Source organism: Stegostoma tigrinum, chromosome 24 (assembly GCF_030684315.1).
Source record: "Stegostoma tigrinum isolate sSteTig4 chromosome 24, sSteTig4.hap1, whole genome shotgun sequence".
Classification (NCBI taxonomy): Eukaryota; Metazoa; Chordata; class Chondrichthyes; order Orectolobiformes; family Stegostomatidae; genus Stegostoma; species Stegostoma tigrinum.
In genome coordinates, this window is record NC_081377.1 from 33,647,013 (window position 1) to 33,673,182 (window position 26,170).

The 26,170-nt window shown below is 38.4% G+C and overlaps 1 protein-coding gene and 2 non-coding genes across 5 annotated transcripts in view; all 3 read left to right on the plus strand.

Annotated features, from left to right (window-relative positions):
• The window catches only part of LOC125464934 (polyadenylate-binding protein 4-like), a 40,225-nt gene that overhangs the window by 12,458 nt on the left and 1,597 nt on the right, over positions 1-26,170 (plus strand). For all 3 annotated transcript variants that reach the window (XM_048557861.2, XM_048557862.2, XM_048557863.2), the window contains 10 exons: positions 1,914-2,008; positions 6,082-6,219; positions 8,083-8,178; positions 10,859-11,131; positions 15,715-15,805; positions 17,665-17,781; positions 20,121-20,260; positions 22,039-22,132; positions 22,357-22,487; positions 23,016-23,124. In XM_048557861.2, the coding sequence (XP_048413818.1) occupies positions 1,914-2,008; positions 6,082-6,219; positions 8,083-8,178; positions 10,859-11,131; positions 15,715-15,805; positions 17,665-17,781; positions 20,121-20,260; positions 22,039-22,132; positions 22,357-22,487; positions 23,016-23,102 (1,262 nt within the window). In that variant the 3' untranslated portion in view covers positions 23,103-23,124. The remainder of the gene's footprint in view (positions 1-1,913; positions 2,009-6,081; positions 6,220-8,082; positions 8,179-10,858; positions 11,132-15,714; positions 15,806-17,664; positions 17,782-20,120; positions 20,261-22,038; positions 22,133-22,356; positions 22,488-23,015; positions 23,125-26,170) is intronic.
• LOC125465209 (small nucleolar RNA SNORA55) lies at positions 7,157-7,287 on the plus strand. The gene has a single exon (XR_007250202.1). It is a non-coding gene; the product is annotated as a small nucleolar RNA SNORA55 (small nucleolar RNA).
• Positions 12,293-12,424, plus strand: LOC125465208 (small nucleolar RNA SNORA55). Its single transcript, XR_007250201.1, has one exon. It is a non-coding gene; the product is annotated as a small nucleolar RNA SNORA55 (small nucleolar RNA).

Here is a 26,170-nt window from a genome sequence, read left to right on the forward strand (position 1 = left end):
CCAACACCCTCCTGTTCAAGACGGTGTCATGGGTAGCATTTTTGCTTATCTCTCAAAATGTTATATAATTTGTCTTTCGAGTTTTCAAGTCCCAAGCATATTGCTTGGGCATCAAATCATGTCAATTTGATGCTCTGAAAGTTTTCTAATATAATTAAATCTTCTAAATGGTCACTTTGTCTGTTTGTTGAAATTTCCTGATCAGTGCTTTACTGTTGGGTGATGCTACTTGAGCACCAGTACCTTTTTATAGAGAATAGATGTTTGAACCTTTCCATAAGCCTTCTATTAACAGTGCTCCTTGGGCTTGATTTCACTACAATTAAAAGCAGTTTCGGTATGAGGTCATTAAGAGGTGATAGTACTGATACTCATTCTTCAAAAAAAGTCATGGAATGACTTTTTTTTGGTGGGCTATTGTTTACTTTTGTGAATTATCCATGGAAACCTAAGTGTTCTGTTTTATCCGTACAAGCTCCCTGCAAGAGAACTTCAACTAGGCTGTACCGCTTTAGCCACGTTCGGATTATTATCCAATTCCCTTCTGAAGACTGTAATTGAGTCTGCTTCCAGACACCATGTTCTGGATCCTGTCCTTGCTATGTTTAAAGGCTCTTCCAGCGATGCATCTCCTTTTACCAATCAATTTGAATCATTGTTCTCAACTCATCTGTCAACAGGAATAGTTTCATCTCTACTCCGTCAAGTTCCTTGCAATCTTGAATGCCTCTGTCACATACCTTAATCATGTGTAAAGAGAACAGCTTTGCCAGTTGATCTACTTAATTGACGATTGTCACCCTGGTACTGTTCTGATAATTAGTTTTTGCAAACTCTTCAATGCCTTCACATCCTTTTCAAAACGTGATGTTTAGAATTGGACACAATATACTGGTTGAAGCTGAAATAGTGTTTTATGAAGCTTCACTATAACTGCTTTGATTTTGTACTCTGCCTCTATTTATGAAGCGAAGGACCCTTTAAAATTGTACCCTTTCTATTGCCTTTCTTTGTTATTACTAGTAAAATGTATCACTTCACTCTTCTTTGAATTACATTTCAAGTGGCACATTTGCTCATTCCACCAGCCTTTTTCTACTATTTTGAAGCTTATTGCTATTCTCCTCAGAGTTCATAATACTTGTAAGTTCTACATGATGGTATTTTTTGTAAATGGGGAGAGTTGTGAATACACAATTTAACTTCCTATTTTGTAACAGTTACAAAATTGTGAAATGAAACTTGCATTTAAATATTTAGCTTCTGCATTATTGTTTCTTTCTTTATCTTATGATTCACGTTGTCATTGCTGCAATCATGTTAAAATTCTTCAGTTTACTTTCAGAATTAAATAAGCAAATTTGATTTTGCTTCCACAATTATCACTATTGCAATTATTGGCTCTGCAACAAATACACACATTTTTAAGAATTTGTTAATCTAACACCCTGAATGAGATATGGATAGTGCCAACTAAAGATTGCAAAGAAAAAAATGAAAATTTTAAAAATAAAAACTGAATAAATTTCTACATCTATTTGCAACAGTTGTCTCTCTCATTGACATAAATGGGATCAATCTAAATTAAGGTGTTCTAAGGTTATGCGTGTACCACTGTTTATCAGATAGTATACTTAGGTTCTACTTTTTAAGAGCACAAGTTCTTTTAATTCCCTTTGCTGGGACTACAGAGCTTATGTGCTTCATGACAGGAAAAACTGACTCAGAAAGTGTGACCGATATTAATCACCAAAGTACAGAGAAAAGAGAAGGGTGAGGCAATATGAATCTTCTCACTACTTTAGAAAAGGGCGCTTGTTACCTTTTTGAAAGAATGTTAATTATGTTTGTTGCTTACGTTCATATCTCCTAATATTAATCTATTCTTTTTCTGTTTCTCTTTGTCCTCTTAGGCAAAACCCTCAGTGTCAAAGTAATGACAGACCCAAACGGAAAGTGCAAAGGCTTTGGCTTTGTTAGCTATGAAAAACATGAGGATGCTTCTAAGGTCTGTATGGTTGTTACAGGAGCTAGTAACATTTTAGTCCATTATGGAAATAGTTCATGATTTAATCAGTCACTAAAATGAATTGATTTTTTGAACAACTCAGACAAACTGAATGAGCCCAAAATCCTGAAATTTTAATTTGGAAATTTTAATATAGTCAGCTGGAAGAAGTTGCAGCATTCGCTGGACAACTTGTAAAATTTGTGGTGCATTGAGAACCCCAAATTCTCATTTTTGAAAAAAAAATTTTCCATGATGTGAATTTTGAATTGAGAAATGGATTTTGAAATTCAATGCAAACTTTAATTAATGGAGAGAAATGTGAACAATGCTGCTTTATCCGATGTTGAAAGCAAAAGGCACACAGTGCAATGCAAACAGGATTCTATAATGTGATCTAGTTTAGATGATGTCAGACTTAATTAGACATCAAGTCATAACAAAATTATCCAAAATACCTGGGCTAGTCAGTGCTTCTTTGTTAGAGAAGTAAAGTCAAGATGTAACCCTTTTGGTTTGTTTGGTTTTAACAATTTCATAGAAAATCTTTCCCTGTACTGAGTTCAATACTTGTCTTTCTAATAACTATAACTGTTTGCTGTCGAGTTTCTTATTGCCAAATATGTTATAACTTGTTGTCCCACTTGTACATTTCTGGTAGGGAAGGCAGAGGAAGTTGTGCATGGTCTGTGACCAGGCCACAGTCTATGGCCAATCAACTAAAAGTAAAATAGTATGCATTTTTATAACGTATGCTCAGAATTCTTACGTTTTACAATGACTATTTCATTCCATGTTTTGGAAAACATCTTTAAAAGCAAATGCTAATAATTTAATCATTCCCATGAGTTAGAATCAAGTGTTCTGGGTTAATAATAGGGATACATATCCCCCACAGTTTGACTCCCATGAAAGTGTCTAGTTAAAGGAAAAAAAATCTAATGTTGTAAATTTCAGCTTCTTCATATCATAAAATTTAATTATTTTTGATGCACACTGCATTTACTTTATTAAAGAAGTGAACTTTTCACAAAGATAGAAGTTTTATAGATATTTGTTACATAGCTGAACTTCATGGATCATGAGGTCAAATTTTGGTATTGTATTAAGTCAACTGATTTCAGCTAAGGCAGCAGTAGGGTGCAACATTTGGCTTTAGTGCCCCTCTGCTTCAGAAGCGTAAATTAGCCAAGATTTCTACTGCTGGTTGTTGTTCAGGTACTACTTGTTTTTCAGATGATGCTTCTGGAAGTTCCTGTGTGCATGTGAGGACAAGATTGTACACTGTCTGTAACATATCTGACAATTGAACACCAATATTATGTGAACTTTTATATATCATTGTTTGCAATCCCAGGATGTCCCAAGCAATTTACAGCTAATTAAATACTTTAAAAATGTTTTGGCAGGAACATAACAGTTGCTAGACAGTTTAAACAAAACAGGAACTATTTAGATTTGCCTTCTATCAAGCTGGTCGTCACATAAAACAATGCTAATAAAGATTGAACTAGTCATAACAATATACCTTTATCAATTAGTTTACAATGAACCAGGCACAAGGAAAACCACCAGTGATGGAGAACTTTGAGAACCAGTAACCTGCTCCTCCTTAGCATGGTATATTTCCCATGTCAATTCTCAAATTACTCTCACACCAAATTTCAGATGTATTGTCTGAAAAAACTTCTGTGTAATTACCCAACCCTCTTGAGCTGCTTCATCAGTGACCTTCTGACCATCACAAGGTCAGGGTGGGCATGTCTGACAGTGATTGCATATTGTTACCAATTTGCGATTCCTCAGATACTGAAACAGTCTGGGCTGGGCATGTGGCAAGTAACATTTGTACCACACAAATTCCTGGCAATCGGTGTCTCCGGTAAGAGATAATCTAACCACCACCTCTTGATATTCAATGTCGCCACTGTCACCAAATCTCCCACTGTTCCATCCAGCAAGTTACCAATGTCAAGAAACTGAACTAGATGAACCAAGTAAATAAAAGCAACTATAATACCAGTTTAGAGGTTAGGAATACTGCAGCGGCTAACTCATCTCCTGACACGCCAAAGCTTGTCCACCATCTTCAAGGCACATTATCAGGAGCCTGATGGAACACTCCCCACTTGCCCGGGTGAGTACAGATCTAACAATACTCAAGAAGCTTGACACCATCCAGGAAAAAGCAACCTGTTTGCACTCCACACCCATAAGCATTCTCTCCTTCCACTGTGGATGTTCCGTAGCAGCAGTGTGTACCATCTGTAAGATTTACTTCAGATATTCACCAAAGATCCTTAGGTAGCACTTTTCAAATCCAGAACCATTGCAGTCTAGCAGGACAAGGGCAGAAGATACCTGGGAAGATCACCACCTGTAAATTCCCCTCCCAAATGACTCACCATCCTGACTTGGAAACACATTGCTGTTCATTTGCTGTTGCCCGGAAATCTGGGAAATTGCTGCCTCAGGGCATTGTGAATCTATCTAGACCTCATGGGCTGCAGTAGTTCAAGATGGCAGCTGACTACCACCTTCACAAGGGCAACTCGGGATATAAATGTCAGTTGAATCAGCGATACCCAGATCCCACAAAAAGAAAAATAGAAGACAGGAGTAGGAGGATGCCGTTTGGCCTTTCAGGCCTGCTTCACCATTCTTCACGATCATGGCTGATTGTCCAACTCAATAGCCTAATCCTGCTTTCTCCCAATTATCTTTGATCCCATTTGCCCCACGTGCTATATCTCGTCGCCTCTTGAATACATTCAATGTTTTGGCATCAACTACTTTCTGTAGTAATGAATTCCACAGGCTTACCACTCTTTGGGTGAAGAAATATCTCCTCATCTCCATCTTAAATCATCTACCCCGAATCTTCAATCTGTGACCCTGGTTCTGGACACAACCAACACTGGGAACATCCTCCCCACATCTGCCCTGTCCAGTCCTGTTAGATTTTATAAGTCTGTATGAAATCCCCCTTCATTCATCTGAACTCTAGCGAAACAATCCCAGCCTAGTCAATCTCTCCTCATACGTCAGATCCGCCATCCCCGGAATCAGACTGGTAAACCTTTGCAGCACTCCCTTGAGAGCAAGAGCATCCTTCCTCAGAAAAGGAGACCAAAAAGTTGAAATAAATTTGCATTAAGTAGTACAAATTATTTCCATCATTTCCTCATAGATTGATACGTTGAGTGCTCATTTATTGAAATATTATTTTGACATATAATTTTGAATTATATCCCCCTTCAAGAGCAAATTATATCCTATGGTTCTTCAGTTTTGAACTAGGTGAAATTTGCTGTGTTATCTATTTTATACAGTCCTTCAAGTATTCTTGAATTGCAATAATTTCACAGCAGCCTTAGTTGAGAACACACTGAATTTGCGTCATCGTTGTTGTGTTGTAGGTACTTCGCAGTAATTTTGCACGTTGCAGAGTTCCACAAACAGCAATTAAATCTATGAACAGATCATATACTAAGATTTTAGTTGTGGTTAAATGTAGAGCACTGGGTGATTTTCTTGAATCTTGGTCAAATAGTGCTGTGGGATCCTTTTTATTCCAAGAGAAAGGGCAAATGGGCCTTTGGTTTATTACCTCTTCTCCTCTGACTGCAGTAATTCTTCAGCACTCTACTGATGTGCCAGCCTTGATTTATGTGCTCACATCTCTGGAGTGAGTTTGAGGCAGTGACCTTCTGATGTGTGAATCCAACTACTTAACCACAGGCTGCATTTAGTAGCTGTTGGTACACAGGGGCAAAAGTATTAAATCTTTATTTATGCTCTCTGGATTATTTTTTGAATGTGTCCTGTTAAGATTTTAAAACAGCTAATAAAATTCCTTGCAATGAACATTTAATTCCCCAGAATGTAAATGTGTTAATGCAAATGAAACATGCACAGTATTCTATTCTGTTTTAGTGGGGTTGGCTTTATTGTAGCGTTGTATAGTATTACATCATCTTGGCTTATGAATACTGTAGTAAATGTCATTTGATAAATCTTGTTGTTCTTGTGTCATAGATGAGCTGATGCTCTTCTCTTGTCTATACATGTAGGCTGTGGAAGAAATGAATGGGAAGGACCTGAATGGGAAAATGCTATTTGTTGGACGTGCCCAGAAAAAAGTGGAACGACAGGCTGAGCTAAAAAGGAAGTTTGAACAGTTAAAACAGGAGCGAATCAGTAGATACCAGGTGTGTAATGAAGTTGAAATAAAACCAAAACACTGGACATACTGGTCTACCACTTCTGTGGAGAGGGAAACAATTCAAAGATTTTTCATCAGAATGAAGATCGTTTGGTATGACCTGATTTTACATAACCACATTTGGAAATTACTCCCTCTCGTTGTTAATGACTTTGTTTGGGAATAAAGTTACAATCAGACTGGGAATCTCTTGATTAATTTTCTGCAGGACTCATATACAGGGGCTACTTTTCCTTTTAGCTTTTTCCTTTTCATAAAATTTGGAGTAGTTACTCTTTAAAGGGGATATTAAAGTACTGCTGTTTATAAATTAAGAGTTCTGTTGGGTGACAGCAAATTATCAAAATGTTACTTCAAAAGGAGCAGTGTTCATTTAATAAAATGGGCTCATAGGTGCTCAAATCTTTATTTCAATCTTCTGTTAAAGTATTTGTTTTATACATTATTGTTTGAATACTTTGATCCAGTCCAAAGAGAAAATGTTTTTTGATGAAACTTGAGGGTTTGGTTTTACTTCACATTCATTAGTTTGACGTTAATGTCTTAGCCAGTGCTGTTGGAAAAATTAAAAGCTTAATGCTAACATTTATCAGAATAAAGTTTAATATATAGCTCCTCCCCTTATCTTCCATTCACCTTGCCCTCCTCCCCTGTCCCTAGTATCGGTGGAGAAACACTGGACGTTAATATGTTTTATATAATGAGAGGAAAAAATGGCTGCCAACAGGAAATATTAATCAGCTAAACGTTACATGTTTAATAAATGGTGCAAGAAGAGCCAGTTTACCTGCTGTATGGTAATCTACTACAGCAAAGAAACATTTGCCTAACTGTAGTACTGCCATTGGAAAACAAAAAAGTTATGCATGCAACAAAGATACCATTCTGTGCCTTTGTCCATATATAGTTCTGTTTGTAAAGTAGCGCCTAGTTCCTGTAACCAGTTCTGATTGTCCATGCAGATCTTGGAGGAGCTGTTGTGCAAAAGTAAAGCTGAGTAAATCCAGATGGGTCTCTTTAAATCGAGGCTTGTCTCTACAACTTTGCAACAGATATACAGATTTTTAGGATTTCTTCCCCCTTCTTTTCCTGGAGACCGTGACCCCATCTCTGCCATGGTTCCATGAGTACAGACATTTTTTCAGTACCTTCTCAGTCTATTTCAGAACATTAAGCATCAATGTGTCTTAAAACTTCCATCAATTTTTGGATCAAGTACTTAAATGACTTCCTCTTCATGCATTTGGTATCCCTTTTGAAACTGGCCTGCTAGGAATTCTAACTCTGCATGTTCCTGAACACAGTCAGAGCTGGCCTGAAAGCACAATGGGATTTCTTGCATGATTTTTCTTCTTCAGATTCTGGCAGGTGTCGGTATTGGAGCATTCCCAGTAAGTTCATGCCAGAAAACAACAAAAGTCTTGTTGAAAAATGTGCTAGTTTTAGAAAATGTAACTATTTTGTTGTAATTCACAGCTCACGTAAAAAGATATTTTGCCTTGAATGCCAAATATAGAAATAGCATTTTTAGCTTTTAATTTGTTATATATTTGAACAGTGAATCAATCAAATGGGTAAGTAAAACATAATGACCTAAAAATATAAACTTTAAACTTATAAAAGTCACTTGCACCTTTTAACTTTGAACATTTTTAATGTTAGGTTTGTGGCTTTCTAGCTTATGTCTGGTTTGTGTGTATTAGAGCATTGATAGTTTTATTACATTAAGTAGGAATAAAGTGGCAGTGCATTTGTTAACCATTTTTATTCTATTTTTCAGCTGATAGATTTGAGAATGTTAGTTTGGGCTATAACTGTGGAGCTAACAACTTTACTAAAATATTTTTAGGGTGTAAATCTATACATTAAAAACTTGGATGACACCATTGATGACGAAAAACTGAGGAAAGAGTTTGCACCGTTTGGATCAATCACCAGTGCGAAGGTATATTTACTAATTAATGCTAATTAGCAAAACAGAAGAAAAAGCAAGGGAAGATAAGTAAAAAGGCCCAGTATTGTTTTTTCTAACTTTAAGTTTCACTCTTGAATAATAGTTCACTTTTTTAAATGTTTTGAAACATAGTGTCCCTAAATGAATTGTATTCAAGTGCATTGTCAGCACATCCAAAGAGCTCATAACATTCCTTCTTGCTCAGTGAGACCACCTGTTTTGCCCCCTCTGTGTTCCATCTCTACTTGACCAACCACATCAAACTTGAGTTTGACATTTTCCCCAACCAACGCTCCCCTTGAATTCACATATTTCCTTAGTTTTTCTCCTATCTCCCATGTTAATCTTGCCCATGCACCCACCTCCTCTGTCCTTGACCCTATTCCTGTTAAACAACTGACCACCCAAATTCTGTTACTGGCTTTTATCATTAGTGGTTCTCCAGTTCTATTTCCTCTCTTCAGATACTGTCCAACTGCCCTTCAAATCTGCCACCATCAATCTGTGGTTTTAAAGAAAAACAATTCTTTTATCCCTCTGACCTTGAAAACTGCTGCTCCTTTGCGCTTCAGAGTCCTTGAACTTGCTGTTGCTCCCAAAGCTGTTCTTCTTATTTTCTTGTTTGAATTCCTTCAATAAGGCTTCTGCTCTACCACAGTACAGAAGCTAGCCTGAAGATAAAAATGACATTCCATGTTAATGAATGCCTTTGTCATTCTCAAACTTGCTGCCACCTTTATGGGTTGATCACATTAACCTTCCCCAAATGTCCTGCAGTATTGTGCAACTGGATGGGACTGTACTCACTCGGTTCTATTCTTCTCTCACTAATCATAGCCAGTGATTCATTTGAACTGACTTCTGACCTACTCATGTACCATTACCTCTGTTGAAACCAAGAATCAACTTGACCTTGTCCTATTACACATCTACATACTGCCCTTTTATTTGATTTTGATTCTATTTTATTTTATTGTTGTCAAATGTACTGAGATACTGTGAAAAGTACTGTTTTGCATGCTATCCAGGTAAATCATACCTTACATAAGTACATCACTGTTATAGAACAGAATGCAGAAGATAGTGTTATAGAAAAGAACATTGTTAGTAATTCTGACAGACTTAAAATCGAGGTTTAAAGGGATATAGTAAATGTAAGAAGACAATCCGCTAGGGACAGCACTCTTAGAATTGCCATGCTCTGTGCCATTTTGCGTAATGTAACAAAACATAACATCATATAAAACATTATAACACCAAACAAAAACAGTGTCACTTTTCGTATGTATACTAATGACTCACCTTCATTTCCCTCCTTCCCTCTTCACTCACTCTAATTTGTCAGACAACTTACTGATATCCAGTACAGGACAAGTAGAAGTTACCTTTAAGTAAACATTGGGGGAACCGAAGACATTGCCTTTATTCCCAGTTACAAATGTTATTTCAAACCACCAATCCCATTGTCTCCATGGCAAAAAAAAATTGAGACTGAGACTGCTCACCCTGTTTGATGTCACTGCTGGATGTCAGGAGATCTCTTTACATGACATTTGTTTAAACTGACAGCAGGAAAAGGGAACTCTTTCATTGAGGTTGCTAGATTTTTGTTATCCGGTTTCTTTGAGTTTGTTGGTGTGCTGGCTGCACATAAATCAATGTGTATCGCTTAATCAAGCATTGTAATCTCCATCATCGTTTTTGAAGGCTATCCAGTTCAGACCTGGGGTAAAATTTCACGGTTGCAGTGGTGGGCCCATCCATTGACAAGAGAGCTGATAACAATCTTGCTCTGCCAAAAACAATTCCCAGTAATACAACTCGCAACTGCTGTAAGGGTTCCTGGCTCCAACAGAGACACGTCCTGTTGTAATTTCTGATGCAGGGCAGGTATCCCATTGAGAGTTGTCAGCTGATCAGAAGCTGTCGGTTTTACAGGATATGTGACTTCACTGGGAAAGGTGGCCGCAGGGGGCTTGAGGATGACCCTTGTTTCTGGAGCCTCTGAGTAAAGTTAAATGGGATGGGCTAGTTGGAGGCCCCAGTAAATGGAGTGGGGGGAGCTCATTGTAAAAGGTAGGTTGGATATTTCTCCGTGGCCCCACCAGCTGATCCGTCTGATCAACACAAGATTCTTGAGAAGGGTGGACCCCCATATCAGGCTGCAGGCTTGCCTAACAGATTTTGTGTGGCACCCACCTGACTGATATACAATTAATGGCAACATTAAGGCCATTAAGTGACCTCCTTATTGGGAAAAGTGAGAAAAGTAACAAGATCTCCATTTCCAGCCCACCCATCCTATTTTATGGCTCCCCACCTTCCAACCAATTTCTGGGGCTGCATTAATTTCGCCACCAGTTTCTGTAATAATATAGTGGGGTGATGGATGGTGGATACACTTATTTAACCCAACTAACTCAGTTATAGGGAGTTTGTCAGTTGTGAGAATAAGCTACAGGGTACATTTGGTCTTACTCTGTTCCTTTTCATAGTTGTATAATTAAGATAACTTTAGTCATAGATGCCCTTAATTAGCTCTTACCCACACTATGTAGTCAAGATTCAAGATTATGCTGGGAATGGCAAGTACAAACCTATTTTCTGCCACAGTTTCCTTCTTAATACAAGCTTTAAATTTTGCTGCAACTTATTTTTACTATTTTTAAAGGTAATGTTGGAGGATGGTCGAAGCAAAGGTTTTGGCTTTGTCTGCTTTTCCTCTCCTGAAGAAGCCACAAAAGCTGTAACGGAAATGAATGGACGTATTGTTGGTTCCAAACCATTATACGTAGCCCTTGCCCAGAGGAAAGAGGAACGCAAGGCACATTTAACTAATCAGTATATGCAACGAATTGCAGGGATGCGGGCCATGCCGGCCAATACAATCATTAACCAATTTCAGCCAGCTGCAGGCGGTTACTTTATGCCAGCTGTACCTCAGGTGAGGTCACATTGGAATTTTTGTCCACTTTGCACTTAGAACAGAAACTGATAGAACAGTATAGTCTGGGAAATTAGTTCTGCCAGATTCTTGTTGATTTTGGGTCTTGCTGTATATTCTAGTCAGGTCTAGGTATCTGAAGCTCCCACTCAAAGCAGCTGGGAGCCTCAGAAGTATGCACAAAAGGGACAAGGGGGAGAAAGTTGCATAATTTACCTATCCATGTTCATATTGACGCTGAATCCCCACCATGGCCAGTGAAACCTGGTAAAGAGAACCCTCTGGATAGGCATGCATGTTTTAAAGATAAGCAACCTTTCTTGTAATTGTTTTTCTGTTAATTTTCTAACAGCCGGAACTTGGGCTTTCATCAGCCTTGTGCGACTTGCTTATATTATGGCCCTGCTGTGACGAGCTGCCTCGTGAGATAGCCTTGTCATTTTGGATGAGAAACAGCCCACACAATTTAAATGGAGCTAGGCTTGAACTAAATACTGATACTTATAATTTTTACATGTTCTTGGTTTATCTTCATGTATTTATCTTGTGTGTTATTGCATATTTTTTCTCCTTTTTCTTAAGACTTTAAAATTTGTTGGGCCAAGTCCTCTAGTGCCCCCTTGGCCAGATTTTGGCAGACTTCACAGGAGAATGGAGTGTCACAGCTGAAGCATATCTTCTACTGTGACTAGAGAACTACTCACATCTATTTTGCCAGAGGATAATGACTGTGTGCAAACATCACAGGAATTCTTCCACTGTGAAACCTCAATTCACTTTTCTGTGTTTTTCCTTTCCCAGCCTATTTGAGGGTGGTTTGAAATCTAGAATTATTTTTCTATTCTTTGTACTCCATAGATTTCTTTAAAATGTTTTCCTTTAATTCTCTTCCACTATTAGATGATCCGTAGAACACTGTAGTCATGATCAATACTTTCTTACCCTTTATTTCAATGCATTGCTGCCTAATTAGAGAACAAAATTAATTAGCTGTCAGTTAAATACTTAACATGTGGTACAAGAGGAAGCTATTATCTGACACCATAGTGATTGCAGCTAAGGCACATCTAACTGTAGTACTGCTGTAGAAATAGTGACGGTTTGAGGATACAGCAGATGTATATTTATATAGCTTTGGCCATTTATAGTTCGTGTAATGGAGCACCTGATTCCTGTAACCAGTTCTGATTGTCATTGCAGACTCTGGAGGAGCTGTTGTGCCAAAGCAATGCTGAGTGAATCCAGATAGATCTCTTCTAAATTGAGGCCTGTCTCTACAACTTAGCAACAGATATCAAGTTACTTTTATGTATTAATATTAGGATTTTCTTGGTCCTCTTGGAGACAATGACTCATATTTGAAATATGGCTGCGTGAGTGCAGAAGACCTAAAGACTTTGCAAGCCTTGTAACATCGTGCCTGTAATTAATCACTATGCCACCAGGAAACCCACAATGCAGGCTGTTCACCATGGTTTATATGGACTGAATCTTACTAGAAATTGGCAAAGTGCCATTTTTGGCGAGATTCATGGATGGTTTCTCTGTGTGAGTTTTTATCACGATATCTTTCAAAACTCATCTCATTACATATACATTACACCCCTATTGTTCCCCCATATTTTCACCATATCATATTTTCCCATTTGCTACAGGCTGAAGTACTGACCATTGTTGGGACCTCTCAGGATTCCTGCACTGCTGCATCTCTAAAGCCCAGCTGTGTACCTGGTCTCTCACTGGCAGTTCACAGCTGTCCCGTACACTTCCTGTCATTTGCCCCAGACATGTTTCACAGAGAGAAATTGACACTTTGCTTTTCCAGTGGGGAACTGGAGATCTTGCTGGACAGGGAGTGCCTGGTTGCCACTAATGGTGTGTGCTCTGAGATGTTGGTGACCGATGGAGCGCTGGGTGACCAAACAGTGAGCTGGCATTGCAGGGTTACTATTCTGAGTCTCATGTCAGGAATTGTTGCTGTCTATTTCTGGCTGGTTGGTGGGAGAATGGGACATTGAATATCAATGAGATGAGATGCCGTAATATGAGAATGATCATGCAGATAGGCCTCTTGACGTTCACCAATGAGAGTCTTGTCTCACCTGTCAACACCTGTTTGGATAATAGGATATTTTGCTCTTGACGTCAGGAATCCTCATGCCACCAATCTCGAGGAGCTCCTGATATTTTTTTATTTCACTGATGCCTACATCATTCAGTATCTGGAAAGATTCCACCCTATAAGTCTTTTGTTTTAATTAAGAGTAGCTGTAAATTCAGAACATTTAGCATGCTTTTGAACATTTTTTTGATTTCATGTAGAAAGAATTTAGATTTCTTTAATACCCTATCAAATAATCCAGAAACACTTTGCATTTAATGTTCTTTGATCTAAGTATAATAGTTATTTGTGTGCCTATAACTCTTTTGTAAGCATAAATAGTTTCACTATTCTTTAAAGGAGCACTACCAGCCAGAGTTTGACACCTAAGCCTCGTAAAGAGAAATTAGAAGTCTTGGTGGCTCAGGGGTTGGCACTGCTGCCTCACAGCATTGGGGACCCGGGTTCAATTCCAGCCTCAGGCAACTGTGTAGAGTTTGCAGTCTCCCTGTGTCTGTTTGGGTTTCTGCGGGGTGCTCTGGTTTCCTTCCTCAGTCCAAAGATGTGCAGGTTAGATGGATTGGCCATGGTAAATGCAGAGTTATAGGGTAGGGGGTGGAGTGCTCTTCAGATGTTCAGTGTGTACTCATTGGAACAAATAGCCTGCTTCCACGCTCTGGGAATTCTATGATTCTGTGAACATCTCATAGGAGAGAGATGGAGATCTCTCTGAGGAAATGAACAGATTATTAACTTTTGTCTTTTTAAGTAGAGAAAGTCAATCATTTACATAGCAAAATATGAAGAGATACAACTACAAGAAAGCTGGTGCTAGATATACTTGTATCAAACCAAGCTAAATGAAGTCCTTGCAAAATGATGAAACAACTCTAAAGCATTTTTTTCTTTCATCATGTTGCATTCTTAATTATTACAATCATTATGAATGTGTCAGAGCCGCTACATTGCCTCTGGTTGTAGTAACTATAAAGACTGTGTATATTTTATTTCCTGGATGTTTGAATGTGGACTGGAAATGGACTGGAAAAGAACCAAGGATTGTGGTAGGAATTGCTGCACTTTCTAAAACAAGTTATTTAGAAGGTGAGTTTTACACTGCTGCTTGTTCAGCCATTGGGGGAAAATTAGTTGCTGTTGAATTAGCACCAGGGAGTGTGTACAGACTGAGATTTGGCCAGTTACAAGTAGCTGATTGGTCTTGAGCGGTGTGTTCAGTTGTCGATGACTAATCTGCTTTCTTGCCAATGACTATGTAATGAGCAGGTCTGAAGAGTCTATAAGGGCCCCTGACACAAGGACCCCTGAAGGGCCACTGGATCCGAAACATTAATTTTGATATTATTCCACAGATTCTATCAGACCTGCTGATATTTTCCAGCAATTTGTTTTTGTTTCAAAATTCTAGCATCCGTAGCTCTTTTGACTTTTTTGACTGTGATTAGCTCTTAGGTAGCTGAATGTTTGCCAGTGTGAACAATATGGCCAGAAACCTTCAAACTTCCAAAAGAGGAGAGTCTCTCTCTCTCTCTCTCTCTCTCTTTCATTCTTTGTGCAGGAAGAAAGTTACTCAGCTTGTAGATGGCTATTTTACTTACCTTCACCGGTTGCTGTAAACTGTGGCTTTTAACTAGGATCTAGAAGATTTTAGAATCTGTGCTTCTTGCAAGGAAGTGGAAAAAAAACTTGGACAAAAGAAATCAATGAACAGCTAATTTTTTAAAAAATCATCTCTGCAAACCCTTGTACAGGGACGACTGAATTTCCTTTCCAGTTTTTCCTTCCCCACACAGCAATTTTTTTGTTTGTATGTAAGTGTAGGGTGAGTTTATAAAAAGCAGGGGGGGATGGGGTTAGAGTTTTAATTATTATTATTTCATTATTTAAATAATTTGGTTCATAAATCTGTCACCTGAATCTAAGCGGACACACGAATTGGGGAACTTGCAAACTTTCGTATAAAATCTTTAACTTGTGAGATGATTGGAACAGTAGGGGGCTTGATTTCTAGTGATCCATGATGTAATCTGTATGTGTTAAGCTTTATTTTCCCCAGGAATCATTGAGATATATAGTATAACTAAATTATAATTTGAACTTGTTTTGTACCATTTGTGGAGGAATAGTTTGCCTGCTGGTGTAATTTCTGTGTTCTGCTTTAGGTATTGCCTCAGTCAAATTAACACTGGAACTAAACATGCAGTGAGTAAATTGACGCATAATTAGTAGGAGAAAAGTTTTGTAACCAAGTTAACAAAACCAAATAGAACAATGCACAAATAAAGGGCTTTAGCAACTGTTGAAAATTACACTAATTAAAGCAAAATAAAATGAATGTACAATTTACACAACTTTAGAATTTAATTCCTATTAGAACTGGTTATGAAGAAAACGACCTGGGGGTTTTAAGCCACAGAAGAAGTGTATTGCTGAAAGGGTAAAACAAGTTCTGGTTTCATTCCAGGCCCAAAGTAGAGCTACATATTATGCACCAAATCAAATGGCTCAGATGAGACCCAGTCCACGTTGGCAACAGCAACAAACCAGGCCCCAAGGTATGCATTCTTTATCATGATTACTTGCTTAAAATTAATGAGGCATGTTGTGTATGAAAGAACATATTGGGTATTACAAATCTGTCAAATTCAAGGAAATATAGGAAAAGCTTCCAAACAAAAGAATTTCCTTTTATTTTCTTGTACACTTCCTTTCTTTTGAAAAAAAAGCACTTTGTCACTACTACCCTTTTTCGGTGTTTCTAACATAAAAGTTGGGATTTCTTTAGTGGTAAAGATGGTATTTGATATAATACTAATGTAATGGCTCAAGGAAGCCCAAAAAAAATCCTTCTATTGAACTGAGTTGGTCTTTGTCTTCATTCTGTAGTGAGATTTCTACTTAGGTAGTTTAGTGTAGGGAGCAGAGGGAGGTAGGTTTTTTCTGGCTGACTCCCAGCAGCTGTCCAGCATGCAATGTTATTGGGGAATAATGTGAACTGGTAGCCTAGAATTGGCTAAATTAGCAGTAACCTGTGTTAAAACATGCCAGCTTGCCTAGTGGTTTTGGGCACAACAGCATTTGTAGCATTTACACTTAAATTTCTTCTGGGTATGATTAAATCTGGAATAGGTGTAAAGAGAAGTAAATTCAGTTTATTCACAAGTAGTTCAAATATTGATCCCATTTATCAGTAAGGAATATGCAAATACCGATGCATTCATGTGTTCTTGACTCATATTTTTGTTGCAATTATGTATCTAGTTTGCACTTGTAGATTTTTTTTTAAAAAACACAATTAGTGATGTTCAGTAAAATGTTCACATTAACAACTAAATAAAGTAGTTGTTGAATTGCGGTTTGGTCTGTGGAAGACTACAAATTGTGGTGCTGTGTAGCTTGGAATATTAAAACTGTTACTATATGTAACTGAAAATACTTTTCAGAAGTGAGGATTCTTAACTCGTGTAGGTCATACTTCATTTTAACAATCTAGTGGAAAATTACTGTTCCATAAGAACAGTCTGTAATATTGTATGCTTATGTAGGTTTTTGATTTGCAGTATTCAAATTGTGACTTGTGCATAAGTATGATGGTTTTTGACAGCTCACAAACATAAATATGAACTGGTACAATTTCTCAGGTTTTAAGCAATGTCCCCTGTAATTTTCCTTTTCTATGTATAGCATGTTGATTTCATTTCATTTATGACCATTATATGGCTACTCTCATTCGCATTTTAAAGTAGCACTGGTTCTACACAACCTGTTTATTGCAGTGTGCAGCTGTACAACTGCACTTTCTTAATGGGAATATTAGGGTAATTTAGTGTAAAAAGGCAATCTTTTAAGGAGTCATTCTTAAACATTCAACATTTAAGTTTCTTCACCCAGAGAGTGGTGGATATATGGAATGCTCTGCCCCAGAAGGCAGTGGAGGCCAAGTCTCTGGATACTTTCAAGAAAGATATGGATAGAGCTCTTAAAGATAGTGGAATCAAGGGTTTTCGGGATAAGGCAGGAACAGGATACTGATTGTGGATGATCAGCCATGATCATGATGAATGGTGGTGCTGGCTCGAAGGGCCAAATGGCCTACTCCTGCACCTCTTGTCTGTTGCCTAAGTTGCCTGCAGATTTTACAGTACAGATCTGAATTCATTTCCAAGTTGCAATTATGCAGCAACAAAAACTGTGCATACTGAAAATTGGAAATAAAAACAGGAAATTGCTGGAATTTCTCAGCAGGTCTCATTGAATCCATGGAATGAGATATATAGGTCATCTACTTGAAACATTAACTTCATTTGAGAAATGCTGTGCTTGGTTTCAGAATCATATATATACACACACATACATATTTTTAAAAATTATGTTATTTTATTAGTTTCAGAATCTTTTTTTTTAACTTCCACAGGGTTCCAAGCCATGCCAAATGCCCTTCGTCAGGGAGGTCCTAGGCCTTCTCTGCGTCACTTAACACCGACAGGAAATACTCAGGGTCCTCGAGGTATTCCTGGTGCACAGAGAATGGGTGAGAGTTTGTTGTTATGAAGCATTTCGTAATATTATTACATCTTCAAAAAACCTGAAAAAGATATAAAGAATTACAAAAACGATTGTAGTGCCATTTGAGGAATGCTTTCTTGAAAATGTATGAATGCATGGAAAGTAGGTGAACAGCCTCTCTTATCTGTTACATTCAGAAGAGAATTTATTTTAAATAACATGAAATTTTACTTGCATTCATTTTTAATAAACTGGAATCATGGTTTTGGAAATTTGGGAGTAAATTTTAAAGCTAATGTAGTGTCTGTTCTTACTATTCATTTCTAATTAAAGAATTGTAAAGTTCCTCTCCTTATATTGACTGATGTTCTTGTTTAACAAGTTGTGATTCTGGTAGGGCTGGTTTCTTGCATATGAATTTTTTAACCAACTTCAGGAGGTCCTGGTGTTACTTCCTCTGATATTCTCTTTGGAGGAACTCAACCATCCCAACAGCAACAAAAAATGGTGTTCTCAGATGCGGAATGAATGCTGATTTCAGTCTTGCACCTTGCTGGCAATCCAGTGAATTCTATCAAAAGTGCAGATATTTGACATTAAGGGCATAATTTTGGATCTTGGGTCAGAATCCTTATGTCAGTGTGAGGGGGGAGGGGTGTTATGCAGTGTGTGCCATGTACAAGATATACTGGAGCAAGTTTCTTCCTCAAACCTGTGTCTTCTACTGCTTAGAAGGGTACAGGTAGCAGATGCATGGGAACATCATGACCAGCGAGTTCTTCTCCAATCCACATACTGTCTTGACCTGGAACTATGTTGTAATTCTTACATTGTCACTGTACCTATACCCTGTAGACCACAACAGTTCAAGAAGACTGCTCATCGTCTTCTCAGGGGCAATTGTGATTGGGCAATAAATGTTGACCTAGCAGTGATGACCCTATAAAAAATAATGTTAAAATCCTGCAATTAAGTGAGAGAGGGGGGCCCTTAACTTGAAGTTCTCTCTTTGCAATCTTTAAAAAATTTCAAGTTATATAATCATGGTGCCACAGCACCTGTGCCAGCATTTTATAGGAGTGCCCGTCACAGAAAGAGTTTGAAAGCTTCCTGGTGTGCTGGCTCCAAGTGACAGACCTAGTCCCTAATATCTCAGGGATGTGGCATACTGATGGGAAAATTCCAGTGGGCCTCTGTTAATTGGCCTAAGTGGATATTTACCTAACATGTGACTACCTGTTACATTGGGGCAGTTAAGTCTTGCAACACCAATCCCCCCTCCAGGAAACAGGCTTGATGTTGAAATGATGTTGGCTGGTTGTACAAATTTCAGATAACACAGTGTGAAGCTGGATGAATACAGCAGGCCAAGCAACATCTGAGGAGCAGGAAAGCTGACGTTCCGGGTCGAGACCCTTCTTTCAGCCTTGAATGCAGATGAAAATCCAGCCCTGATTTGTCAGTATTAGGCTTGGTACTGATGTCCCTCCTAGTCACTCGCACTTTTCACACCTTTGTGGTCTATCAAATGCTGTGTCATCAATAAAGTACATTTGAAGCTAAATTACTGCTGTAATATAGGCAAATGTGGCAGCCCACTTACACACAGTGAAGTCCCACAAACAGAACAGAGAATAATTGGCCAGTTAGTATTATCTAGTGATGTTGGTTGAGGGATACATGTTTAAATTAATTCGTACAGAATTCTAGCATGCTCTTCAAACGAATTAATTGGATCTTTTATATCCATCACAAGACTACAGATTAAAATCTCACCTAAAACCAGGCACCTCTGACAGTGGCATGCTCCTTTGGCAGTGTAAGCCAAGATTAAAGTGTTCAAGATTTTGTAGTGAAGCTATGAACACTTGATATGCTGACTGGGGTGAAAATGATGTCAACTTTGCAGCTGAAAACACTCTAGTTGTTGTTAACAAATGACCACTGAATGAGGTACAATATCTAGCTGAATTTGGCACACAGAAAACAAAATGGGAGAAAACTGATGGGTCCCTTTTTATGGAATTGAGCTACAGAAGATATTAACATCTTAAATTTGAGCTCTGGTCTCTGTGTCACTTAATCTCAGCCTTGAAAGTAGTAGGTGGTATGGTAATTCATCTACTCACTCAGATTAAATTAGTAAGGGTATTTATGCCTTATTTTTTTACAAGGTTCCTCCAAAGCAATAAGTGAAGGCTTTTCACAGGCTGAATAATAATTGTGTGGTTTTACTCATTTTACTAGTGTATTAATTACCTATCACAAAAACTGCATTCCTTGCCTTAAGGGATGATTTGTCTCATTATAATGATAAACACTGATCTTTCTGTAGAAATTTCACTTATGTCTTTGTTGTTTCAGGATTATCAACGACTCAAAATCTGGCTCATCGTCCTGGAATTGTTGGCCCGACACCAAGGAGTGTTCCACCTTATAAGTATGCTCCCAGTGTCCGCAACCCACAGCAATCAGTAGTGCAACCTCAAATGGCTGTGCAACAGGTACTATATGTACATGAAATTTCTATTCAGGTATTGATAGAGTATTACCTGAATTGAGTACATGACCAACTGCACTAGTATAATCTAGAGGTAGTAGGAACTGCAGATGATGGAGAATCTGAGATAATCAGGTGTAGACCTGGATGAATGCAGCAGGCCGAGCAGAAAGGCTGACGTTTTGGGCCTAGGCCCTTCTTCAGAAAATGACCTTTCATTTTCTGAAGAAGGGTCTAGGCCCGAAATGTCAGCCTTCCTGCTCCTCTGACGCTGCTTGGCCTACAGTGTTCATCCAGCTCTACATCTTGTTAGCTCTAGTATAGCCTAATCTAGTCTAGTCTAATCTGTTTGCATTTGGTCACTGACGCAATGTAGCTAGTTAACAAACTGAAAACCAGGATTTCTAGAAATAATTGAGCAAAGAATGCAGGATGGCATATCAGGAGTAGCACCAGCTGTATCTTAAAATAAATTGCTAACTTGGTGAAGCTACAAAACAGGACTACGTGCAGGCCAAACAATATAAATAGCAGTTGATAGAAAAAAATGATTTCACAACCAGTGGATCAGATTTAAGTTCTGCAGTCCTGCTAAATCTACCTGTGAAGGGTGGTGTACAATTAAACAATTCTCTGAAGAAGAGTGCTGCACAAACAAACTTATGTTCAGTGATGGGGAAGTCAAGCACATTACTGCAAAAGATAAGGCTCAATAATTAGCATAAACCTTCAGCAAGATGTGCTAAGTGAATGATCTATCTCGGCTTCCTTCAGAGGTCCCCTGCAACACAGATGCCAGTCTTCACCCAATTCAGTTTGCTTCATGTGATATCAGGTAACAGTTGAGGCACTGGATACTGTAAAGATTACAGCCATCCAGCAATAGTACTGAAGCCTGTATTTCAGACCTTGCCATCCCCCACAGTTGCCATCCCCCACAACAAAGAAGCCTGCTTGATTGGCAACATATCCAGAAATGTTTACTTCTCCACCACCAATGCTCAGTAGCAGAAGTGTGTGCCATCTACAAGATACACTACAGAAATTCACTAAGGCTTGGTAGACATAATTTCCAAACCCACAACCACTAACATCTAAAAGGATAAGTGCAGCAGATATATGCAAAATTACCTTCCAAGCCACTCCATTCTGACTTGGAAATATAATGCCATTTCTTCAGTGTCACCTGTTGAAATCTTAGAACTGCCTTCCTTGTGGAATTGTGAGTAGAGGCATAGTAGATGGACTGGAACACTTCAGGAAGGCATCTAGGGACAGGCAATAAATGCTTACCCAGATAACAATGCCCACATCTTATAAATGAATAATTTAAAAGATTATCTTTCATTCTAATCATAAGTTCAAATAGAAGCACAAGCATACTTAATTTAATGAATTCCATAATTTGTAGATGTGAAAGAATACATATGAACCTTAATGCTGACAAAATGTGCCAATCTTCAGGAAACGGATGTTATCTAACTGCTACCTATCAAGGAAAATCACCAACAGATGTAACTCTTGTGTCTTAGGAAAACTGGAGGAGAGTTTGTCCACGTCGCCACCTTCTCAGCAGCAATTTGGGAAGGGTAGTAAATGTAGGCCCACATTCCATAAATCAATTTAAAAATAAATTAGTCTAGCATACTCTCGTGATGATTGGTACAAGAGTTGCAAAATGGAAATTGGCTAATGCCATATCTAACCTTTGGTAATTGAATGCTCCTGCTGGTGGGGACAAGAGAGAGACCATTTAACTAACCAATCACAATGGTTTTTAAGCCTTCTCAATCTGCAGTGCTTGTACAAGGACAGGAACCTCTGACTGCCTCCATGCTTGCTGCAGCCCCTCCTCAGGAACAGAAGCAGATGCTGGGTAAGTGAATTCTGAAGCCCATCTGCCACATGACTGCAATAAAAATGAACCAAGTAAGAGGCATAGCTTTGAGTTGTCAGATATCAAGGCATCATTGAAAATCAAAAATGCTGGATCGTTTAATATAAATGCAAAGTGATTAGTAAGCATGCATTGACTCCTCAATTATCTACTGTTGATTTCAGTTCAGAGACAGCCTAAATCCTGTTCTGTTCAATTTTCAGGTGAACGTCTGTTCCCCTTGATCCAGAGTATGCATCCTTCGTTGGCTGGAAAGATCACTGGAATGCTCCTGGAGATAGATAACTCCGAGCTGCTACACATGTTGGAGTCCCCAGAATCACTCCGGTCAAAGGTATACGGATTCAGATTAATTATTATGTGACAGTTGGTAAAAACTAGTTCTAACATCCAAATGGCTGCTATAATTTCAAAAATACAGGACATTGCTAGGGCTGTGTGGATGGATGAAAATGTTTTTCAGTATAAAGTACTCCCATCTTTCTGGATTTTCAAGCAGACTCTCAATTTGCATGTTCCTGTGGATGCCCATCTTCAGATCTTTATTATTGGCTGTGGGCTATTCCATTGCTGATAGCAGAATTGGAGGGTGATTCTTCAAAAGAATAAACAAAATTTATATTTGTTTGGGTTCTCCAGGACACGTATTGGAAATTGGATGTGAAAGCCCAGTATAAGCTGAGTACCTAGCAATATTCAACTAGTTTTGACTTTTGAAGACATGAACTTCTTCATGCAAGTGAAATTTCAAAGAAAGATATCTAACAACTTTATCAAAGATATTGAGAAATGTTATTTAATGGAATGCTGCATGCACACTTTGTATAGTGATTTGTGTATGTATGCAATCTGTTTTCTGCAGGTTGAAGAAGCTGTGGCCGTGCTACAAGCCCATCAAGCCAAGAAAGAGGCTGCCCAAAAGGCAGCTGTGGTTGTAGCTACATCCTAATTTGGGAATGAGATGTACAATGGTAAGAATTAGACTCGTTAATTGACCTCCAGTATAGGTCAATTTTTGGTAACTATAGTTGAATTGGTGAGGTGGATCCCATAGATACATGGGATTCAGGGTGAGCTTGCTGATTGAATACAAAATTGGCTTGACAGTAGGAGACACAGGGTCGTGGTGGAGAGTTGTTTTTTGGACTGGATGAGAATATAGGAGGCATGATTAATAAGTTTGTGGATGACACCAAAATTGGTGGTATAGTGGACAGTGAAGAAGGTTATCTAAGATTTCAAAGAGATCTTGATCAATTGGTTCAATGGACTGAGGAATGGCAGATGAAGTTTAATGTGGATAAATGCGAATATTGCATTTTGATAAAACAAACAAAGGCAAGAATTAGACCATTTATGTTAAGGTCCTGGAGCATGTAGAACAGAGAGACCTGGGTGTTCAGTTACATATTCTTTGAAATTTATGTCACTGCTAGACAGGGTGGTTAAAAAGGTGTTTAGCACACTTGCCTTCATTACTCAGATCTTTGAGTATAGGAGTTGGGACGTTGTGTAGAGGTTGTACAGGATGTTAATGGGGTCTTTTCTGGAGTGCTGTGTGCAGTTCTGGTCATCCTGTTATAGGAAGGATATTATTAAATTGGAGAGGGTCCAGAAAAGATTTACCAGGTTGTTGCCAAGAATGAAGGGTTTGAAATCTATGGATAGGTTGGGACTTTTTTCACTGGAGGGTAGGAGGTTGGGGGTGACCTTATTGAGGCTTATAAAATCATGAGTAGCAGAGAAAAGGTGAATTGCAAGCATCTTTTCCCTAGGGTGAGGGAGTTCAAAACTAGGGGGCATATTTTTAAGGTAAGGAGGAGAAAGTTTTAAAAAGGACATGGGCAACTTTTTTTTTAAACAGTGGGTGGTTCATGCGTGGAATGAACTGCCAGAGGATGTGGTAGATACAGGTACAGTTACAACATCTAAAAGACATTTGGATAAGTTCATGAATAGGAAAGGTTTGGAGGGAAGTGGGCCAAATGCAGGCAAATGGGACTATTTTAGTTGGGAACATGGTTGACGTGGACTAGTTGGACAGCAGGGTCTTTTTCCAGGCTGTATGACAATGACATTTTTTATAGCCTTCCAGGACAAGGGGCCCATAGTTTATAGAGAACTGAGCAAAGTTTCTGTATTTTGAACAGGATCAAAAAAGTGGGAGTTTGTCCAATGCCATCAGACAATATATATCACAGGTGCCTATTCAAGGGGACCAGAACTGTAACAAATGTTGTAATGAGATGAAAGTATTTGTTCTTTGTTCCTAATTTAGGCAAACTGTTTCCAGCAGGGTCAGAATCTAAGTTATATTTTTCTTTTGCTGAAGTATTTGTAACAACTCCTAGATCAAAATGTAAAATAAAATTTCTTTAAATATGACACTATTACCGGATTCATTGGAGGGTGTCGTCTTAGAATTAACGCTGTATGGGGGAGGGTAAGCTGAAGCACTGAGTGGTTGATGGTGAGCAATCCAACGTTACGGGGATTACAGCTGAAAGATTTGTAGACATATCTAAGTGACTCTGCTAACAATAGTGTCCTTAATGTAGTCGGTTACTTGATACAGTAACAGACCTCTGGGGGATATTATTAAATTCAACTCATCAGATGAAACAAAGTCACCAAGGATTTAATGCTAGTCCAATATTTCAAGAGCTGTATTTTGAAAAGATGGACAAGGAATGTCCTACAAAAGCAGGGTTATGACCCCCAAGAGAGAAAAAAAGAATGGCTTTAAAACCATCCTAATGAAAACAAAGTCTGGGTATTCCCAAGGAAAAGGAGGTCACGGTAAAACAAGCTGAAGTGGCTAAATGGTCCTTTGCAAGGACAAGTCAGGCTTGACCACAGATACTCGTACAGTTAAATAAACGTAGTTCTCAGAAGAAAAGGGGTCAGTATTGAGCTGTTAAGACACTAGAACCTGCTATCAAAAGTGGCTTTTGGTGAAGACAGATGTTTGCAGTAGCAATAGTAAAAACATTTTAAGCTTCTTTAGATGTTAGTGCAATTAAGGTTTGCTTAGTGCTGTTGAACAATTTCTGCTGCTCACTTCAGGTGAATTTTCAGGGCATGACAAAGATATTAAATTTCTACTTTACATCAGTCTTCAGTCCAAGAGACTGCTCAGTTACACTAATTCAATGATATATTAATTTCCAAGTTTCCATAGATGACACAAACTATTTACAAATGTGAGTTTGAGGAGGTTTCAAAGAGGCTGCAAGTAGTTTTGCATTTGCAGAGTGAGTGATCAAGAAATGGCAGATGGAATATAACATAAATAAATGTGAGATGCTTCACTCTGGTAAGTTTAGAAGGCAAATGGTATGTTGGTCTTTATTGCAAGAGGATTTCAGTCCAGGAGCAAAGCTGTCTTCTTTCAGTTTTAGACTGCATCTGGAATATGATATGCAAGTTTGGTACCCTTCTTGAAGGAAGGATTTATTTGCAAGAGAGGAGAAGCAGTGGATGTTCACCAGACTAATTCCTGGGATGGCAAGACTGTTCCATGAGGAATGTTCTCTAGAATTTTGAAGAATGAGAGGTGTTTTCATAGAAACTTACAGGGTGAATGCACAAAGAATGTTTCCTCTGGCTGGCTCTGAATTTTATACCAGGGGTCTCCATCGCAGAATAAGAAGCAAGCCATTTAGAAATGAGACGAAGAGGCTTTTCTGATCTTCGGAATTTTCAACCCCAAAGGGTAATGAAAGCTCGATGCTAAGAATGCTTAAGATAGAGATTAATAAGTTTCTAGATCAGTTGACAAGGCATATGAGGATGGTGTTGAGGTTGATGATCGTCCATGGTCTGGAATGACGGAGAAGCATTAAGGGGCTTAATAGCCTGCTCCTGCTTCTGGGTTTCTGTGCATAACATGCAGGATTCCAATCTAAAAACTACAGAGTGGCAAAAGTGGTAATACATGAACCAGTTCATGACCAGTGCTGTGGATCAATGAACAACAGAAGTATTATTATTAAATTATGGAAGTACTATTAAACA